Source organism: Mytilus trossulus, unplaced genomic scaffold (assembly GCF_036588685.1).
Source record: "Mytilus trossulus isolate FHL-02 unplaced genomic scaffold, PNRI_Mtr1.1.1.hap1 h1tg000024l__unscaffolded, whole genome shotgun sequence".
Classification (NCBI taxonomy): domain Eukaryota; kingdom Metazoa; phylum Mollusca; class Bivalvia; order Mytilida; family Mytilidae; genus Mytilus; species Mytilus trossulus.
The window spans coordinates 1,032,768-1,052,363 of NW_026963290.1; the positions used below are offsets into that span (position 1 = coordinate 1,032,768).

Sequence of the window (19,596 nt, forward strand, 5' to 3'; positions counted from 1 at the left end):
TAATGTTAGAATCAATAGATAATCCTATGTGTTTCAGGCAAGTGAAACTGTTTAGAAGTACTAAAGAGGCATTTAAAAACATTTTTTCTATATTCAAGAAGCTTGTTATTAGTTTTGTTATTTCAAGAAGGAACTAAGAGGGTGTAAGAGTCAAATTAATCTCTTATCAAATAACTAAATGCTTTGCAAGAGACATGTAAAAGAATTGAAACCTGAAAGAGACCAGTAAGAACAATTGGTGTATTTCAAATGAAAAATATGTCGTTTAAAGGACATATTACTAAAGACATTATTACTTATTAATTTCCATCCGTGTGTTATGTTATGATCAGAAACAGAAAGTTGTAAAGTTACAACAAAAAGTACTGAACCGAACAATTGATAACAGACATTGATTGTGAAATTCTAATTGAATTTGAATCTTAGAATAGTGTGAATTCAATTATATTTCAGATAGACCGATGCCGGCCATATTTTATCTGTTTGATGGGGGATAGATTTGGGTGGAGCCAGACAGAAGAAAACAAAGATGAAACTCTTAATATGACTTATGACTATGCAATAGAGAATAATCCAAATCTGAAGTGGATTGATGATTACAGATACAACACAAGTGTTACACAGGTCAGTTACCAGATACTAATTTGAAAGTGCAAATTCCATAATTGATTTGTTTTTAACCAGTATCATCTTGAAACACAGTGTAGAAACTATAAAATAGCTCCTGTTTTCATGATTTATCATTGGCTAAGTCGAAAATGATAAAATGATCACCATACTGAGATGTTTGTCAAATATTGACAAATGGTCCAAAACGTGATAAAGTATGCTTCCATAATGAAGAAAAGTCTGACGATCCATTAATAGCTTATGAACTGTTTTTTGAAAAATAATCATGGTTTCCTATGTTAACAGATTCTGGTTTCAAAACATCACAGCTTGTATGTTTTATACTAGTTTTCAAAAGAAGAAATAACAAACCAAATCACATGAATTTAGTATTTAGTTGCAGAATTATTATAGAAGCGAACTAAGGTCATATACAATGTTTCCAAACTTGTATGTATAGTGTATTAAGAGAGTGCCTCATTAAATGGTTAAGATTGAAAAAAGTTGTTGACGGATATGTCCTTTCTCTCACGTAAAAGTTTGTATTAGGTTAAATATATATGTGGCACATTGAAAACGTTCGATCAAAACAACGATTTCCTACAGTACATATTGAAGTCGAAGTTGTGATAGCAAAAACATTTGTTATATCTTTGCAGAAGTCATATTAAACCATGTATTTATGCAGCAATATAAACGGATTTTTCAAAGAGTCCTTAAATACAAATTACAGGAATATTGTGGAGAAAAATATTTTATTATTTTACTTCTTGTGACCGAGACCCAAATTCTGTTCATATTCATCATGATACTAAAGGGTCATTAAAAATAATACATTGATGCTCGTTCTACCAAGCTCAAATGCATTCGCTTTAAATGAAATTTCGTGTCTTCTCTAAACGACGGTTTAATCTATGATAGCTATAAAAAATATCAGGATTATAATTTGATACGCCAGACGCGCGTTTCGTCTACATAGGACTCATAAGTGAAGCTGATATCAAAATATGTATAAAGCCAAACCAGTACAATGTTGAAAAGCATTGAGGACTCAAAATTCAAAACAAATTGTGCCAAATATGGCTAAGTTCATCTATTCCTGGGATAAGAAAATCCTAATAATAACAATGGTAACAGAATGAAATGCATATATACCGTGAGTTAAAGGTTGGGCTTTAGACAACAAAGTCCTAAATGAAATAAATGAAGGTATTAAAAGAAATGATACTGTTTATAAGAACAATGTTACAAATAATATTTGGAGCAAAGATAAAATCGTACTTTATTTTATTCGAACGTCACTGCGTAGTTTTTTGTAGACGAAACGAGCATCTGGCGTACAAAATTTAGTCCTGTTATCTATGATGAGTTTATTAATATTTCTGTTGATAATTGTTTAATCTAAATTATCAGTCACCTTTTTTAGAAGACAATCACCCATTGAAATGACCTTTTAACATTTACAACAAAATGACTAAGAATTTCTACGAAAACTTAAAATATGTATTCATCATTTACGCATTATAAACTTCACAATACTTTTTTTTTTAGCTTGAAATTTTCCATGGTGTCCTCAATGATCCAGATGAAGTAAAAGACAAATGTTTCTTTTATCTCCGTAATCCTCCATCACAAGATGAGGTGTCACCAGAACTTTATAAGGTACATCACATACATATCTAATATGATAAAACTTAATGTCCTTTGTTTTCCTTTTAATATCTGTAACGAAATATGACACTAGTTTATTGATCAACAAACATCATAGATAAATAATTTTACATTTGATTTTTCTCGTCCATGTGGATGCTTAAAGTTGTATCGATAGTTTAGTTTTAATGAGAAAAAGATTTTAGTTTATGAAGTTTTAGTTCGTAGATGGTAGTTATGGTTTACCACAGTTAGCTTTTTCTGGAAAATCCCTGTTTTTTTCTTATGTTTTTGTTCTTATTGGTTTTAATTTATTCTTATTCCAGCAATCGAATGTCCAAATGTTCCGATAATCATAAGACACGACTGGAAAAATATCATCGCAACACTTACAATTATGACTTCGGACTGTATGAATATTTCATAACAAATAAGTACTAACAAACTGTTCCCAAGTTGAAAACTTTCGAAGCTGTAACATCTTTTTTTGATATTTGTAGCGTCTAGTTAGTGAATCTGAATGGCATAAACAACAACAGGAATATCTGAAGTCATTGATACAAAAGAATTCCAAAATCAGTGTTAAGAAGTTTAATAAAGCTGATGAAGTGTCTGAACTGATCAAGCAGGTAATTACCTAAAACGTGTTACTCAACAATGATGAAATGGTTATCTGCTTGCATGATTGGTCAAATGTAATTCAGATAAAAAAAATACTTGCTGTCGGTACTATACATTGTCTTATTAGCTGAGAGTTTACTAATAAAAATGGGTCAGGCAAGGGCTAGTTACAATACATAAAATTGGGAATGGAAATGGGGAATGTATCAAAGAGACAACAACCCGACCATAGAAAAAACAACAGCGGAAGGTCACCAACAGGTGTTCAATGTAACGAGAAATTCCCACACCCGGAGATGTCCTTTAGCTGGCCTTAAACAAATATATACTAGTTCAGTGATAACATGTTGAGCCTCTTACAGTTTGCTATATTGACCAAATGTTTATATTTGAATAGGATTTAAAAGGCTGTGTTGATCAAGAATTTCCAATTGGAAGTGAATTAACAAAACTAGAACAACAAGGTGAAGCACATGCAGCTTTTGCTTCACAGAGATGTCGAGTTTACATTGGAAACCAGAATTATTTTACAGAAATCAACAAACACAGAAGTCAGAATATATCACAACCATTCATTATACTTGGAGAATCAGGTAACAATACAGAACTTAGAATATATCACAACCATTCATTATAATTAGAGAATCAGGTAATAAAACATTAGTCAGAATATATCACAACCATTCATTATAATTGGAAAAACAGGTAACTCGAGTAATTCTAAAAAACCCAACATTAATTCGTATTTGATATTGCTTTGAAATCTTGTGATGGATATATGAATGTATAAGTATTCAGGACAATATATAAGCTGCTATCATGCCGAGAACAAGTTGATAAGACACTAATATAAACTCTGCTTTGCAAGCTAGATCGTTATGGGCTATTGTACTATGTGTAAAACAACACACATATGACCTGATTGACCAGAAGCGGCAGCAAGCACGATACCACTAAACAACCGATGCATTTTATCGTAGGAATATGTAACTAGTAATTATGTGAATATCAGTCCACTTTAATTTTTGAAACTTTAAATTTCGTGTAAATATTTTTTTCTTCAGCCATCAATAAATTAAAGAATTAGTAGTTTTACCACTTGAAATATAATGCAACAACTTTAACATTGCGGGCAACAACAAAAATAACAACAAGTATATAACTATATCTTTGACTATTAATGACGTTAAAATACTAAATCCCTGTGATGTGTTTTAGTCGATTTTAGTCTCTGATGCATGATTTTTTACTATTAATTGGTTTTGGCTTTTAACTAGCTGTCAGTAACTGCGAGTACTCTCAAATCGTATTTTCTTGTTAATTCGACCTGTTGATACTGTTTATAATGCTTTTTTGTTATTTTTCATTTATATGGATCTTTTCTGTACACTAGCTTTGATTATTTGTAATATCTTCAATTTTTCAGTTATTCTTACTACATTTGTATAAACTTCAAGATTATAAAAAAACGTTTTTTTCTAAAGTAAACATTGATTGGTTAAATATTTCTCAGTGTGTTTGAATTTGTTTGTTAGTTTTTTGGTCATGAATGTTTGTCTCTAATATTTAATTAACTGTGCATTTGTATTCAGATATCGCAGATCAAATTTATTCGTTCATTGTGTAATCATACGTTTTTTGATTGAGTTAAGTCTGCCAATTGATATTTCATCGTATGTTTTTCTATGTTGTGATGTTATGCTATTGTTTCAGAAAAAGGGAGAAGGTTTGGATCCATTAAAACGTTTAATCCCGCTGCAAATGTTTGCACCTGTCCTAAGTCAGGAATCTGATGTACAGTAGTTGTCGTTTGTTTATGTAATATATACGTGTTTCTCGTTTCTCGTTTTGTTTATATAGATTAGACCGTTGGTTTTCCCGTTTGAATGGTTTTACACTAGTAATTCTGGGGCCCTTTATAGCTTGTTGTTCGGTGTGAGCCAAGGCTCCGTGTTGAAGGCCGTACTTTAACCTATAATGGTTTACTTTTTAAATTGTTATTTGGATGGAGAGTTGTCTCATTGGCACTCACACCACATCTTCCTATATCTATATAATACTGGAAAAAACTTAAACATAATAAAAGACGCTCATACTGTTGTATGCATTATTTTAAAAATTGGCAATATTTTGACAGGTTGTGGTAAGTCAGCGTTGGTTGCTAACTGGGCGAAACAGGTTGGGGATGCTGAGAAAGACACATTCATTTTTCTTCACTTTATTGGAAGTTCAGCTGATAGTGCTCACTATATAAAAATGATCAGAAGGTATATATATATATATTGATATGAACTTACGTTAACATACAAACCTTGCCTATTGAAGTGTGGATCTCATACAAAAGAAATCGTAGTTGTAAACCAAAATGTATTCCTATCCCTTATAATAAAATAAGACGTCGCCTTTTAATCAAGTTTTAACATGTTACATATGACACATACTGATCATTATACAAGCAATACTATTTGTACGCGGTCATGTTCAGGTCTTATACATGACATTTTGAACTTAAATGACGGATTCAGACTGTATCATTTCTAAATTTAAAACCAAATACTGCAAATAAACTAATCATAGATACCAGGACTAAATTTAGAATATACGCCAGACGCGCGTTTTGTCTTAAAAAGACTCATCAGTGACGCTCGAATCCAAAAGAGTTAAAAATGTCAAATAAAGTACGAAGTTGAAGAGTTGGACCAAAATTCATTAATGTTTTGCCAAATACAGCTAAGGTAATCTATGCCTGAGGTAGAAAAGCCTTAGTATTTTAAAAAAATCAAAAATTTGTAAACAGTAAATTTATAAATATAACATATCAATGACAACTCATGTCAGCACAAAAAGTGCTGACTACTGGGCTTGTGATGGAATTAGATGTTCAATTTACTAGCAATCTAACCAAAATAACATAAGCTACTAGAAGCTGGTATCCACAACAAACCACGTCTACGGATTACAGTTTGCTAAAAAAAACCTCTTCTACGGATAAGAAATTAACCTTTGTGGATTGTTACATGTCGGTTAAACGAAAGGAATGTTTAATAAACGTAGGTGTGGCCTCCTGATGTCACATTGCTAGTTCCTCCTGATGCATGTTTAATCCGACTGGTAATATTATTACTGGTGACCTGAAGCTAGTCAATGACACTTGCAAAATATAATATCAAGTAGGCCGCAATATCTTGAGCCTAAAACCATTCATTGGTATTACATTTTCAAAATACGTATGGGTTCAGTCGAGATTGTGCAATGCAATGGATTAGAATCGTGAAAGAAGACGTATAAACTCTTCGAATGAATTTAGTTTGCGTAGATAATGTCCCAAACAACATCGTTTTTGTAAATCCTATAACATAAACTGCTTGATAAATTAATAAGGTCTGACGATTCACTCTGGAAACTCAATATATACCCCATGACACATACCAAGGAAGTCTGTTCTATGTTTCTTTGAAATGTCAACCAAGTTGAATAACTGGATTTTTCTTCACTATTTTGTATACGTAAGTACATAAGTGTCCTTGCTGAGTATTCCAAGTGATCCATGAAACCTCTATCTAAATTGTTGAGATAAATGTATCAATTAAAGCCGTACTTCAAAGTTATTTTTAAACTATATACTATAGTGGTGGTGTGGGTCAGACATGGATACTAAAACAATCGAAAGATCTTCAAGAGTGCATACAATCTAAGACTCTTTCATCTTGCAATTACAAATGTATATTAAAACATTACTTTTATGAACTTGACACAAGTGTCCCCCATTCCAAATTAAAAGGCAAATGTTCGCCCCTTTTTTTTGGTCCTGTATATTTCATTAAAAATAATGGCAAACGAAGAAACCTTGATATTGTCTAGAGGAGGGATATATCGCTGATTCAAAGAAAACATGCTCTGAAACTGATTTTATTGAGAATACTTGATTGACAACATATTTGCTACGTTAGGAGGACATGTTTATCAACAGAGCATACAAAGGCTATAGTTTTATATAGTTCTGCTTTAGAATGTGAATTTCATTTAAATCAAATATCTGTATGAACGTCCCCCAACCAAAGGTTAGTGGAGTAAAAGGGAAATTCAAACAAGATAGACCTAAAAATATCTGATGTAATTACTATGATCAAATGAAAAAAAATCAACCCTAGAAATGTTTTACTGCTTAATCATGTTAATGTACATACGTATACAATATGAAGGAACAATGCCAATGTTTATAGTTATAGATCAACAACTTTTAAAATCTATTTTGTTTTGTATTACAGATTATTTGAAGAGATGAAAGTATTCTTTAGTTTTGATATGCAGATTCCGTCATCAGATACAGTACTAGTACATGAAATAGGGAAGTGGCTACGAATGGCAGGATCTCTAACAAAATGTGTCATAGTTTTTGATGCTGTAAATCAATTGGATGATGGATCGGGAGTAGGCGGTATGTTGAGATAATTATATTTAATACGATTTTAAGTTCTTGAATTTCCTGTAACCTGAATGTAATAAAGTAAAACTCATCTTCCAAGTTTAATAAAGCTTTAAAAGATATTATTTGCGATATTTGAATTAATTATTGCTTATAGTTATATTAAAATTAATTTGTCAGATGAGTTAAGGAAAACCGAAATGCTCTTCAATAAAAAAAAGATGATAATTATTCACCGTTTAATTTATAAAAATTGGCAATTATACAACCATAGTTAATTCTTGTCTATAAAATATTTATAATATCATATAAATAAAATTGCCTCCTTTCAGCAGAAGGATACAATGGAGACTACGTAAACATAAAAAGAGAGATTTTATATGATTTTGTTTGAGACAACCTCCCTACTTAGAACGAGGATATAAACAACTACAGGTCACATCACGTCCCATAAAGCTGAATAAATATATTCCATGCAGCTAAAGAAACCAGCGACAGAACTGTAAGTGTTTCCCTCTACAGCCTTTAAAGAAAAATATCCAAAATAATCTTGCAGCGCAGAAACATAGACAAATTTTAACGAGATTAAGAAACAGAGAGAAAAACAGGGCTCATCGAAAATAAATAGATTAATATGAATATTAGTAATCTGTCACTGAAAAAATATAGTTTTATTCTTCAAATTAACATTGTACGTAATGCATAGTTTCAATGTCATCAACATTGTTGAAATTGTTTTTTGAAATAAATTGACATGACTAAATCGCAGATCGCCATGATAACCCAAGATTGAAATTTTATGTTAAGATAACAGTCCATTCGCAACATAAGCAAAGTACCAGGAAAATATTATATTATTGCTAACGTTTATCGCTTCCTGTTATATGTCAATCTGTATTTATTTAATAGAGAAGTTGATTGCAGGATTAAATCAAATGAATATAATCCCTTTACCTGCTAAATAGCGTTGATTAAAAGCGAACACGTGGGAAACCTGTATATTCAATATGGAACTAGTGTGCGTTTTTTATTAACATAGCTATGGCCATTTGAAAAGGTACGGCGTTGAGCAAATATGTAACGTAAGTTCCCTGGAAAACGCACGAAGAAACTAATGATGAACGATTGAAAATAAATGGAGGCAACACTATACAACCACTTATTAAAGACAACAGAAATATAGCACTGTTCAATAGTTCGATTAAGCATAAACTTATCTAGGTCATAAACAGAATCTGCCGGAAACACAACAAATATAAGATAGGCCAGTAATCTAGATGCCACATGTGAAGATAGTTGGTAAGATAAATTTGTTACAGTAAGCTATAGAACTAATACGATGTATATGAGCTCGACAAATGCCTTACAGGCCGAGAGCTTTTAGATGACGTAACATTCAAAATATTTCAAAAAGCGTAAAATATCATTCAGGTAGAAGAATTGCCTTTCTTACTGACCAAAGCTGGACAATTGGACAGACTTAAAGAAACAATTACAGATCTGGCAGTCTTCTATAGATTGTCGGATAATGAAGATGGAATTTTTGAGTTGATCAAAGCTTGGAAAACGGTAATTAGAATAAAAGAACTGAAATGCACGTCAGTGTTTTTGTGCATTTAGTGCACTCAACTTTTGTGCTTTTATAATTTTCAATTGAAAAAAGGGCTACAAATGTTTCTAAAATGTATGTGAATACAGGTTAAAAATGTGACGGTTTTGTTTTCTTTGAATTTTGTTTTCTCGAATTAATCCTTGTCTTCTGATCCGCTTTTTTCAATTGAAATTAATTTGTCTTATTTGAGAAACAAAAGGGTCGAAAACACAAAATCATAACGGTTACACACTACAAAATCAAAAATTTGCATGTTTTTCCATAATCTGTCATTTAAAAATACACATCGAAAATGTTAATAAACAAAAGAAAATATACGAGTATGATCCTATGTAAAAAAATATAAAAAATTCCTTTAAGTTTTGTAATGACATTCAATAGGTTCACACGACAAAACAGATTGGAATTGTTTATCATAAATCATACGTGGAGTCTACTAATTGAAATCTCTAGAACTTGTGTAATAACATGAACAAAAGGAAATACCTTAAAGTAAAACCCACAATTGATCAGTTAAACCATGCATCATCTATACAAGGCTTACAGACTAGCAGGTTTTTCCCCCATAATAACAAATTAATTGTTTGATTTCCAGCTTGGTGGATTCGATTTGTCAGAGGAGGCATACATGTCAAAGGTGCACAAGATACCTAAAGATGATATAATGCAAAATTCTACATACTACTGCAAACTGTACAGGTAAAGGGAACAATGACCCTCTATGACTTGGAAAATTGCATTTATTTTTAGTTTACACAATCTAACTAACGTTTTTCTCGTCCAACTCTAATGCATACACAATGCTAAGAACCAGAACACGCAGACAGAGTTTACATTTTGACAAATTTTGTTTTCAACCGTTTTCAGAGTTATGCCATTTAATAACTCTGAAGATTGCAAACTTTCCAGTTTCCGGACGCTAACTTCAGATGTCTCATCAGTATTTTATTCTATAACTCATACACAATGATTAAAACTACACAATGTATACAAAATTTAAATTTTGGCAATGAGTCATTTACCATATTATAGTTATACCTCTTTTCCATTTGGAAAAATTAAAATCTTGAGCGGTGACACTCGTGTCCCAAGACACATTTTTCATTTTTTGAATTTTGGACTTTTTTTTTCAAAATGATTCTCAGGGTGATTGCGGCGTTCACACATTGCCGATCGTTGCTCCCGTTTGATATCAGACAGCGATAAGAATGACAAAAAGTGAAAAAAAAACTAGGATTACTATCCTCTATTTTCTGGAATGTCAAAAAGTAGTACGACTGAGACCAGATAAACCGTTTGCAATGCTAAAGAGCTAGCGTACCGTGATTGGATTACGTTCCAACAGTACCTGATTATCCCGAACATGCCGACATTTTTCTAACGGATAACTTCCGTCAGCGTCGGTTCACTGTCTGGTCACTGTCTGGACTCTGTCAGATTGCAGACTTACCATTCTAAAGATACAAATCTGATAAGCATCGGATTGAGAATGTAATTATCAGGACAAATTCGCTTGGAAACGGTTGAATATCGACGCTTCCTTAACAATATCTGATGGTTGCCGTGATTAAAAAAATATTTTTGAAACACATTTTGATTAAAGTTTTAATTTCCATCCACGATTTACAGGATCTTGATCAGACTTTTGACAAATTTTATTTTGGGAATGGTCCTGTCAATAACGGCAGAAAAATTCGTGAACGTGTGACCCTAGCTTAACATCGACAAATAACTGGTGTCTCATATTTTGTTTATGACTCAACATTCTAGATGTTCCAAAAGGGCATATGCAATCGATACAATTGGACCTTAGGCCAGATTCATAAACAAATATCAAACCAAAATATATCTTTTAAAACAAACTTCAACACCTAAAAATCTCCAGGAGAAATATACTCTCACAAAAGCAGCAAGAACATTAGATTCAGCAGAATTATTTAGTATGCAGCTGTCAATGTTCAAATCTTAGAATTTCGATTTAACAAGTTTATAAGTATAAAAAAAGCCACATCAACACCCATTGTCAATTGATAGTTTATACAAGGGATACAAAGGTCATTTTGAAAGCGATAAAATTGTAATAGAGGTTAGTTAGATACTTTATTGAATTGAAATTCTTTTTAACAGTCGATTAGGAAATTTCTTTTTGATCATTGGAATTATGGAAGCAGCAAAGAAGATTTTTAAAACTCTGATAAAACAGTTGGAGCTAAACTATGGTGAATCTCAGGGGACTGTGGTATACAATGTACATGATCACACTTGGAAATATCGATGTAAACACCCGGATGTTATTAAGGTATTTCTATTAAAAAATGTCTTCATTTATTGTTTTGCAGCCATATTCTCATTAAGAAATTTCAACCAATGAAGCTTTTAATGCAGCGTAATTCTAAATCTAGTTTTACTGTATCAAATTCTAATAACATTCTATGGTCACGATTTTACTGTACTAAACTGTTTTAATGCCCTATCAGTAGAGGGGCATTATGTTTTCTGGTCTGTCAGTCCGTCCGTTCGTTTGTTCGTTCGTTCGTTCGTTTGTTCGTTCGTTCAGGTTAAAGTTTTGGGTCAAGGTAGTTCTTGATGAAGTTGTAGTCCAATCAACTTCAAACTTAGTACACATGTTCCCTATGATATGATTTTTCTAATTCAATTGCCAAATTAGACTTTTGACCCCAATTTCACGGCCCACTGAACATAGAAAATGATAGTGCAAGTTTCAGTTTAAAGTTTTTGGTCAAGGTAGTTTTTGATTTAGTTGAAGTCCAATCAACTTGAAACTTTGTACACATGTTCCTTAGGTTATGATCTGTCTTATTTAAAATTATATTTTTATCCCAATTTCAAGGTCCAACGAACATAGAAAATGATAATAGGAGTGGGGCATCCGTGTACTGTGAACACATTCTTGTTCGAAATAAAATGTGTCTTTATTATTTGTAAATGCAAATTGTAGACCAGAATTTGAAGAACTAATAGAACCGAAAAGAGCTAAAAAAAAATAAAGTATACTTGGCTAAGTTGTATTCTATGAAGATAATTTCAAGAACACAATTACTCTTGCACAATATCAAAAGTTAAAAAAAACAAACATTGTTGTTCAGCAATTAATTGATGAGATTCTTACACGGGAATTAAATTTTGTTGTGAGAAAATGTTAATCCCTTTTCCTTTGCTTATTTTGCTTCTATACCTAGATAAGTAAGATATTTTGAAGTATGTTAAAACCTAAAATCTGATAAAACAACAATGGAAACGCCATTGAGGACAAGTTTATGATTTCTTGTATAATACATAGACTAAGATGATCTTACACTTTGTAACTGTTTCTATATATTTGTTTATTTTTTTCTCTGTTTAATCAAAATATTTTGTCCATTTTTATAGGGATTACATGAACTAGGTACTGTGTACAGCAAACTTGGCGAGTATGATAAAGCAGTAAAGGTGTACATTGATGCTATAAATCGTCAGAACAGGGTTACAACACCAACACAAAAACTACAGGTATGTTAATGAAAATACAGGTAATTAATGTGATGCGTTCATATCGAGTTTCTGAATTACAATTATCAGGGATTTGGTTGAAACAATAAACAAAGTGCATTTTTTTTGTTCTTTTTATACTGTATACTGCTATTATCTTAATTCTTTGTAAATATTTATACATCTGTAACTATTTAATATAATTTATGCTCATTGACTATTTCTTGATTCATTTTTAAAAACAAAAGTGTACAGTCGATTTCATTGATTGTGTAGGAAAAGGTCGAATCCTTGGTTAGCTTGCTTGTTAGCTGAACCATGATGTCATTTTAAGGTTAGGTATACTACCCTCCTTTCAAAGAAGTCTAGTCTTCCAGACAAATAGATTGGTTATCTGTCGGACCAGTCTACTCTTAAAGGGGAATTTATCTAACCTTTACAGCTAACAAGCAGGCTTACCAAGGATTTTACCTTTCCCTACACAATCAAAGAAATCGGGTGTAACATATATTCAAGATCTAAAGCAGTTTAAAAAAAATTATAACTTGTAATGATATAATAACATTGTGACCTTTTCTGAGTAAATATATATATACCAAGGTAACTCGGACTGGAAATTGAAGTATCCTATATATTCGATGATAGAACTACATAGCATAACATTTTCTTTTTATAGTTGTGTGAGGGGTTGCTTGGTTTATCGACAGTATACATCCAGAAAGAAGACATGTTAGAAGCTAAGAAACTAATGTTGAGAGCATTAGAATTAGCTACATTTGTACTCGGAAAGAAACATAACTTTGTAGCAGCCATTTTTACTAGGGTATGTAAACTTAATATAACGTGTTATAGATGGTACTAGATATACACGATTGACAATTATATAGACAGTAATAGTGCATTGACTTGACATAACGTTGATATGTCAAGTCAATGCACTATTATTGTCTTTATACTGCAATCTAAAAAAAAAAAAATCAATTGTTGTTTAGTGTGTTAATTTTATTTATTTGATTTATATATTGGGGAAAATACCCCTTTAAAAAAGCCTCATATCACTCAGGCGGAGAAATATACAACACGATGAAATGTACATCATTACCTGTTGAAAACCGCAATCAATGGAATGAATTCGTTTTTTTTACAGACTAAAATATTAACAATAAATATAAAACATAATGATTTATAGGTTGCAAACAAAACAATTAATAAGTGAAATATGTTTTCCAAAAAATTGTAAAAGAAACAAGTTTGAGTCGTTAAACGCATCGTTGTTTACATTGGAAACAAGAACATGTTGAGATGTCGTATGAATATTTAAATATAATTTCGACAATTTCTATTTAAATATTCATGAGGAAAAGTGATATCAGGTCAGTGACTGTATATGATATAGAAATATACGGTCAACGCATTTTGACTGCTCAAATAGAACGAGTGCAGTATAATAAAGTATAAGTATAATATATAACATAACCATTTTATTTTAGAAATTGTCACATAGCTACTTGAATAACGAAAAATGCTAATTTTTGAATAGGTAGTTTTATCGGAAGTAAGCAGTCAATATCATCATACCATGGCTGCTCAGTCTTAATCAAGAGCTCCTTGTGTAATCTGAAATGATGAGCATTTATCACGACCTGGACTTATCATTTTTCAAATTAATCGGTAGTTTATTAACTTTGGGGATCGTGAAGGTAAAAAAATCCGTTTATATTAAAAAAAAAAACATCGAAAATTTTGTAAACATCTAGAAATATAGTCTTCCAAAAAGATTTATAGATAGGTTTATTAATTTGCTACTTATATGATGTGGAATTTGCAATAAAAATTTTTTTTTGATAAAAATTATATATATATTAAGTACAATATAACTATAAAATTGTCTGTTGTCTACTTTTTTTGAAATGGTTGCCAAAACACGTCAAGTTTTGGGTAAGGGTTCGTGTTGCTTAGTCTTTAGTTTCTATGATGTTTCTTAAGTACTATTATTTGTCTTTTTGTCTTTTTATTTTTAGCCATGGTCAGTTTAATTTAAATCTATGAGTTTGACTGTCCCTCTGGTATCTTTCGTCCCTCTTTGAAAAAAAGAAGACAGATAACAATATCCTGAAGTATTTAACGAAGGTTGATACTCTATGTGTTGCTTTAAAATGTGTTTGCACCAACACTTATAATTGTTCCTGTGCCTAACATAAATAAGTGTAATCGGGTCCTTTCCAACCTGTCTAGCTCTTTTTCGAATGGGTTACGGCTATGGATTCAAGGTTAGGGGCAGGGCCCTGCTAATAGAGCTTAATACATGATATATGTATAGCCATTTTACAAGTATACCCCAAACGTTGGCTTGACAGCCCCGCCCCTTATCTGTTTTTATCTTTTCGCTTTTATTTTTTATGTTTTTTTTTGTTTTTTTTTAATTTTTTCTTGTTTTGTTTTCTATTGATTTCATTTTATTTATACATTTCAGCCCGCAATCAAATTTAATTGTCTCTTTTTTTCAACAATTGTCTTTTTTTTTAATCAATGTTGGCCCAGACATAGGTTTAGGATTTTATATGTTGAATGAATATCTATTGCAATAGCATCCTTCCTAACCTTAAGGGCAATGATGAAGTGTAAATCTTGCAGCAAGAACGATATTTCATAATAAATATTTTTTTTTGTAGAAAGCAAAACATTAGAGCTTCCAGATTATTTTTTAAGACGGTTATAGTAGAATCTTAAATTTCTTTGTCCATTTAGTACACTTGTATATGTACGATTTCCAGTTATCAATATGAGACATTACATATGTGATTTCCCATACTGGATTCCTGTTTCTGTAATTTGATAAAAACCGAAATGTGATTTTAAATATCGCTACTCCGATTGAAAAATTCCTATCTATACAATAGTTGCATTATTGACCGAGTGGTTCTAGACTTTTATCTACAGCTATGGTTAGCTTCTTAATACCAAGGCTGTCATTTAATATTCCTTTCGCGGCAGAAACCTTTGATTCTGCTCTTAATTGACTAGGATTGCTAGTCTTTCTAACCAAAGGTCGTTGGTTCTTTCTGTACACTCCAGTTTCCTCCATGAAAAATCCGACCTTCACGACATAGCCGAAAAGCTAGAAGTGGCGTGTAACACAACCCCAAAAATTCAAACAATCAATCAATATTTATACAATAAAATTATTTGTTGATAATATTTTATTTCATTTCTGTTTGCCTATTCAACCGGTAGTTATTTGCACTTCACATTATTTTTTTTAACATTAATTATACCTTTTGTGTTTTTCACTGAAACCAATGTATGATGCAGGCCTTTCTTTTTCTGAAATTTGTTTGTAAAAATAACTTTATTTGTTATGCTATACCAGCTTGGTCAACTTTCTTACAAACAAGGCCGTGTAGATGAAGCACAAGGCTGTCATTTAATATCCCTTTCGCGGCAGATACCTTTGATTCTGCTCTTAATTGACTAGTATTGCCAGTCTTTCTAACCAAAGGTCGTTGGTTCATTCTGTACACTCCAGTTTCCTCCATGAAAAAATTCGACCTTCACGACATAGCCAAAAAGCTAGAAGTGGCGTGTAACACAACCCCAAAAATTCAAACAATCAATCAATCTTTATACAATAAAATTATTCGTTGATAATATTTTATTTCATTTCTGTGTGCCTATTCAACCGGTAGTTATTTGCACTTCGCATTATTTTTTTTACATTTATTATAACTTTTGTGTTTTTCACTGAAACCAATGTATGATGCAGGCCTTTCTTTTTCTGAAATTTGTTTGTAAAAATAACTTTATTTGTTATGCTATAACAGCTTGGTCAACTTTCTTACAAACAAGGCCGTGTAGATGAAGCCTTGGCCTATTGTCTACATGATCTGAAGGTCACGAGAAGTGAGGTCGGTACCAATCATCCACGCACTGCCATTGTCCTTAATGAAATTGGACTTATTTACGACGATAAGAATGAGAGCATGGCGCCACAGCTTTATGAAGCCGCTTTATCAATTTTCCTGGAAACCTACGGCAAAAATTTCCTCGGGACTGGGACAATACGGTATGCAATGAATTTTTATTATTTTAGAACATTTTTCACACTGTTAAAAAAAAGTTGATAGCATATAAATATTCTAAATAAGCTGCATTTATTGATGTGTTAAAAATTAGCGAAATGAAAAAAAAAGAACTGTTTGTATAATCCCTCTCGGGAAGTGGAAATAACACAATATTGACCATATTTCTATTCTCCAGTCATCTCTCCTTAATATGACTATCTTTAACATAATTTCATTGAGTTGTCAACAACTTCAATAGTTTATCCCTTTTTTTGTCCTCTATCTTTCAAAAACAAGAAAAAGTTCTTTTCAAACCGAAAAGGATGTAAATTGCAAACAGAAAAAATAGTACTATTACCTTGATATATAGATAGAAATCCGTTTGAGCAACAACCAACTCGTGTCAATGCTACGTTTCCGCCATTACTGTTTCAAATGCCTAGAATCATATGTGCCAAAAATAAAGTCTACGATTGTGTAATAGTTTTTAAAGTTTGATAACAAAACATGAGCTTATTATATTATCATATTGACGCCTGATACTAGAAATATGAGATAATCCAACAATCTCTTCAACTGATTGGTCATCTCAAATCGATTGCCTGTCTTAATTTCGCCTTACCGGGTCAAGAGTTGAAATTAATATCGTTTGATAACCAACGAGAATCTATAAATGTTGATATGAGATGAAATATGATATTCATATTTTTACACGTGTCTTGTTATATTTTTGGATGCCCCATATAGAATAACATGATAAGTTATAAGAACCGGAATGATAACTGCATTATTAAATATATCACAAAGACAGTGCAAATATTTGTTTTCATTTTCACGCAATTCGTATAGTGACGACTTTAAAACCTCTTATGTTACAGCGATTGTTTCAGCTTAAGATATGTTATAATTTGTAATCAATTTATTTTGACTAAAGAGTGTGGCTATTAATATAGGATTAAACGCCTTTTTAAAGGAATTCATTGGTCGACCAATTCACTCAAAAACTAATAAAAGTCGGAAAAGAAATTCGGCCAACGTCGCCTAATGAAAAATAACCAACGTCAAGATCGACTACCGGAAGTCCTCTCGATCAATCATTTCATTCCCTTATATGGAAATAATATCAGAATTATTAGTTAATCTTATAATTTGTACTGAAATCTGACAATAGAAAATATTTCAAACTTTTTATTATAGGTACAATTTAGGAGCGTTATATTTTGGCACAAATCACTTTGCTAAATCCAAATACCAGTTTACCGAGTCTTACAGGGTATATGTGTTATTTCTGGGAGAGGATCATCCCGAGACAAAAGCCGTAAAGCAGGCACTGGACGCTGTTTCCAGTATTGCACTAGACGAATAGAGTGAAAATACATGCGTTATTTAGTAGATTTTAACAGTCTGCAATATTTATTAGCGGTATCTGTACATTATATTCTACGAGAAAAACAATCTTAGTCACGAACAATCCAGTACATTATTCGCGTTAATTCTAAAGATAAGAACAAGCATCTGAAGAAAATTGATCTTTAAAAAAAAGTAAATGGCAGTCCACGGTACACATTAAAAAACCGCAGCAATCACAAGTTTCCAGGATTTCTTTTTTACAAATTTTATTATACCTGTATATTATATAGAAAAATTACATATGAGTTTATATTAGTTTTGTCTTTCATTGTAGTTCAAGTCTAAAACACTACATTGTACTACTTCATATGATAATTATCGCCTCTTTTTGATTTGAAATTTAGCATCATGTTTACATGTAAATTATATGCAAAATATGGATTCCACAACTGCAACAAGTGTAAAACGACATTTTTCCACGCGAAACAGATAAATTTTAATATTTAAAGCGTGAGGCTTGCCGAGCTTTTTAAATAATTAAAATGTAATTGTTGAGAGTGGAAAAATATCGTAATACACGAGTAACAGTGATGGAATCTGCTTCTCTTATGATTTTCATCCTTCCTTTTCAAAGATTTGAGGAAAGTTGTGTACTTTTGATGTGACGTCATCAGGCATGGTCGCTAATGGTCAACAAATCATTTGCCGAGAACAGATTTTTGACTAGTGAGGAGAAATATTTTTCTCACACCGGTTAGGAAATGTGAAAATAACACAAACTTTAGAGAAATAATGAAACACCATGCAGTTAAATATTATTGTTTGTTCTCGTGAATGTGAATAATGAAAGTAATGGAGCAAACAGAAGCAGTTTGTGATATAGATATTACTATACAAACTTTGAAATTGAATGTATATGTCTACATATTATATAATTATCTGTAACTTTATAGTATTAAATATGTATATCTTAAGTTTTGTATCATACTAATTTATTCTGAGCCAAGTTGTGACGTAGAGAAAATTTTTGATTATGCTCATTTAATAAAGCTGTCCATGCATCTGAACGTGGACATTTCGGATTCTTTAAAGCCATAAACAAATACACAGTCGTTTTGTCGCCTTGATTTGAAAATGCCGCAGACCAATATAAGTTGATTTTGAGGCCACTATGCCACAAGGTCCTTAAGCAACTGGTACACATGAGTTGGGACAAAACTTCGATTTCCGAATGATATTGTTTATGTCCGACTCTTCCAAACGTGTTATAATATTGACACATAGACCAACAAGCCTCTTTTGATTTTTTTATTAGAAAAGTCAAAGTTACAGGAGCATTTAGTAAACTGCAAATAGGTTAACATTTTAGTTTGCAAATAATTTCTTTAGAACTATATGTTTCAACCTTCAAACCTGGTTTTTGCAAAACTTTGGATTAATATCTATCAATGACCATTCAAATGCACTAGGCAATGAATGATCACACACACTTATTGTGATCCATGCCTTTACCGGTTGTGATACAGTTCTCTCTTTGCTTAAAAAGAAAAAAGACTGCGTGTGAGACATTGATGGTATTTGAAGATGTCACTGTAACATAAAGAATGATGATTGATCAACCAAAATCACCGGGGTTTTACTGTAAGATCGCACAATTTAACAGATGGGGTTAACATTGTTAACAAAGCAAGAAAATAACTATTTGCGAAAAGGGAAGGCTAATTGAGGCTATTCCCTCAATTTGGTCTAGTCTATTTCAGCATGTAAAACGTGCAATA

At 31.8% G+C, this 19,596-nt stretch overlaps 1 protein-coding gene across 1 annotated transcript in view; it reads left to right on the plus strand.

Moving 5' to 3' along the window:
* Window positions 1-18,729, plus strand: part of LOC134699017 (uncharacterized) — a 34,244-nt gene extending 15,515 nt beyond the window's left edge. Inside the window, exons 13-25 of the mRNA XM_063560709.1 lie at window positions 454-624; window positions 2,161-2,271; window positions 2,760-2,888; window positions 3,278-3,473; window positions 5,018-5,147; window positions 7,149-7,311; window positions 8,738-8,875; window positions 9,514-9,617; window positions 11,046-11,217; window positions 12,309-12,428; window positions 13,084-13,230; window positions 16,229-16,470; window positions 17,666-18,729. Of these exons, the coding sequence (XP_063416779.1) occupies window positions 454-624; window positions 2,161-2,271; window positions 2,760-2,888; window positions 3,278-3,473; window positions 5,018-5,147; window positions 7,149-7,311; window positions 8,738-8,875; window positions 9,514-9,617; window positions 11,046-11,217; window positions 12,309-12,428; window positions 13,084-13,230; window positions 16,229-16,470; window positions 17,666-17,834 (1,992 nt within the window). The 3' untranslated portion in view covers window positions 17,835-18,729. The remainder of the gene's footprint in view (window positions 1-453; window positions 625-2,160; window positions 2,272-2,759; window positions 2,889-3,277; window positions 3,474-5,017; window positions 5,148-7,148; window positions 7,312-8,737; window positions 8,876-9,513; window positions 9,618-11,045; window positions 11,218-12,308; window positions 12,429-13,083; window positions 13,231-16,228; window positions 16,471-17,665) is intronic.
* Window positions 18,730-19,596: the final 867 nt, after the last annotated feature.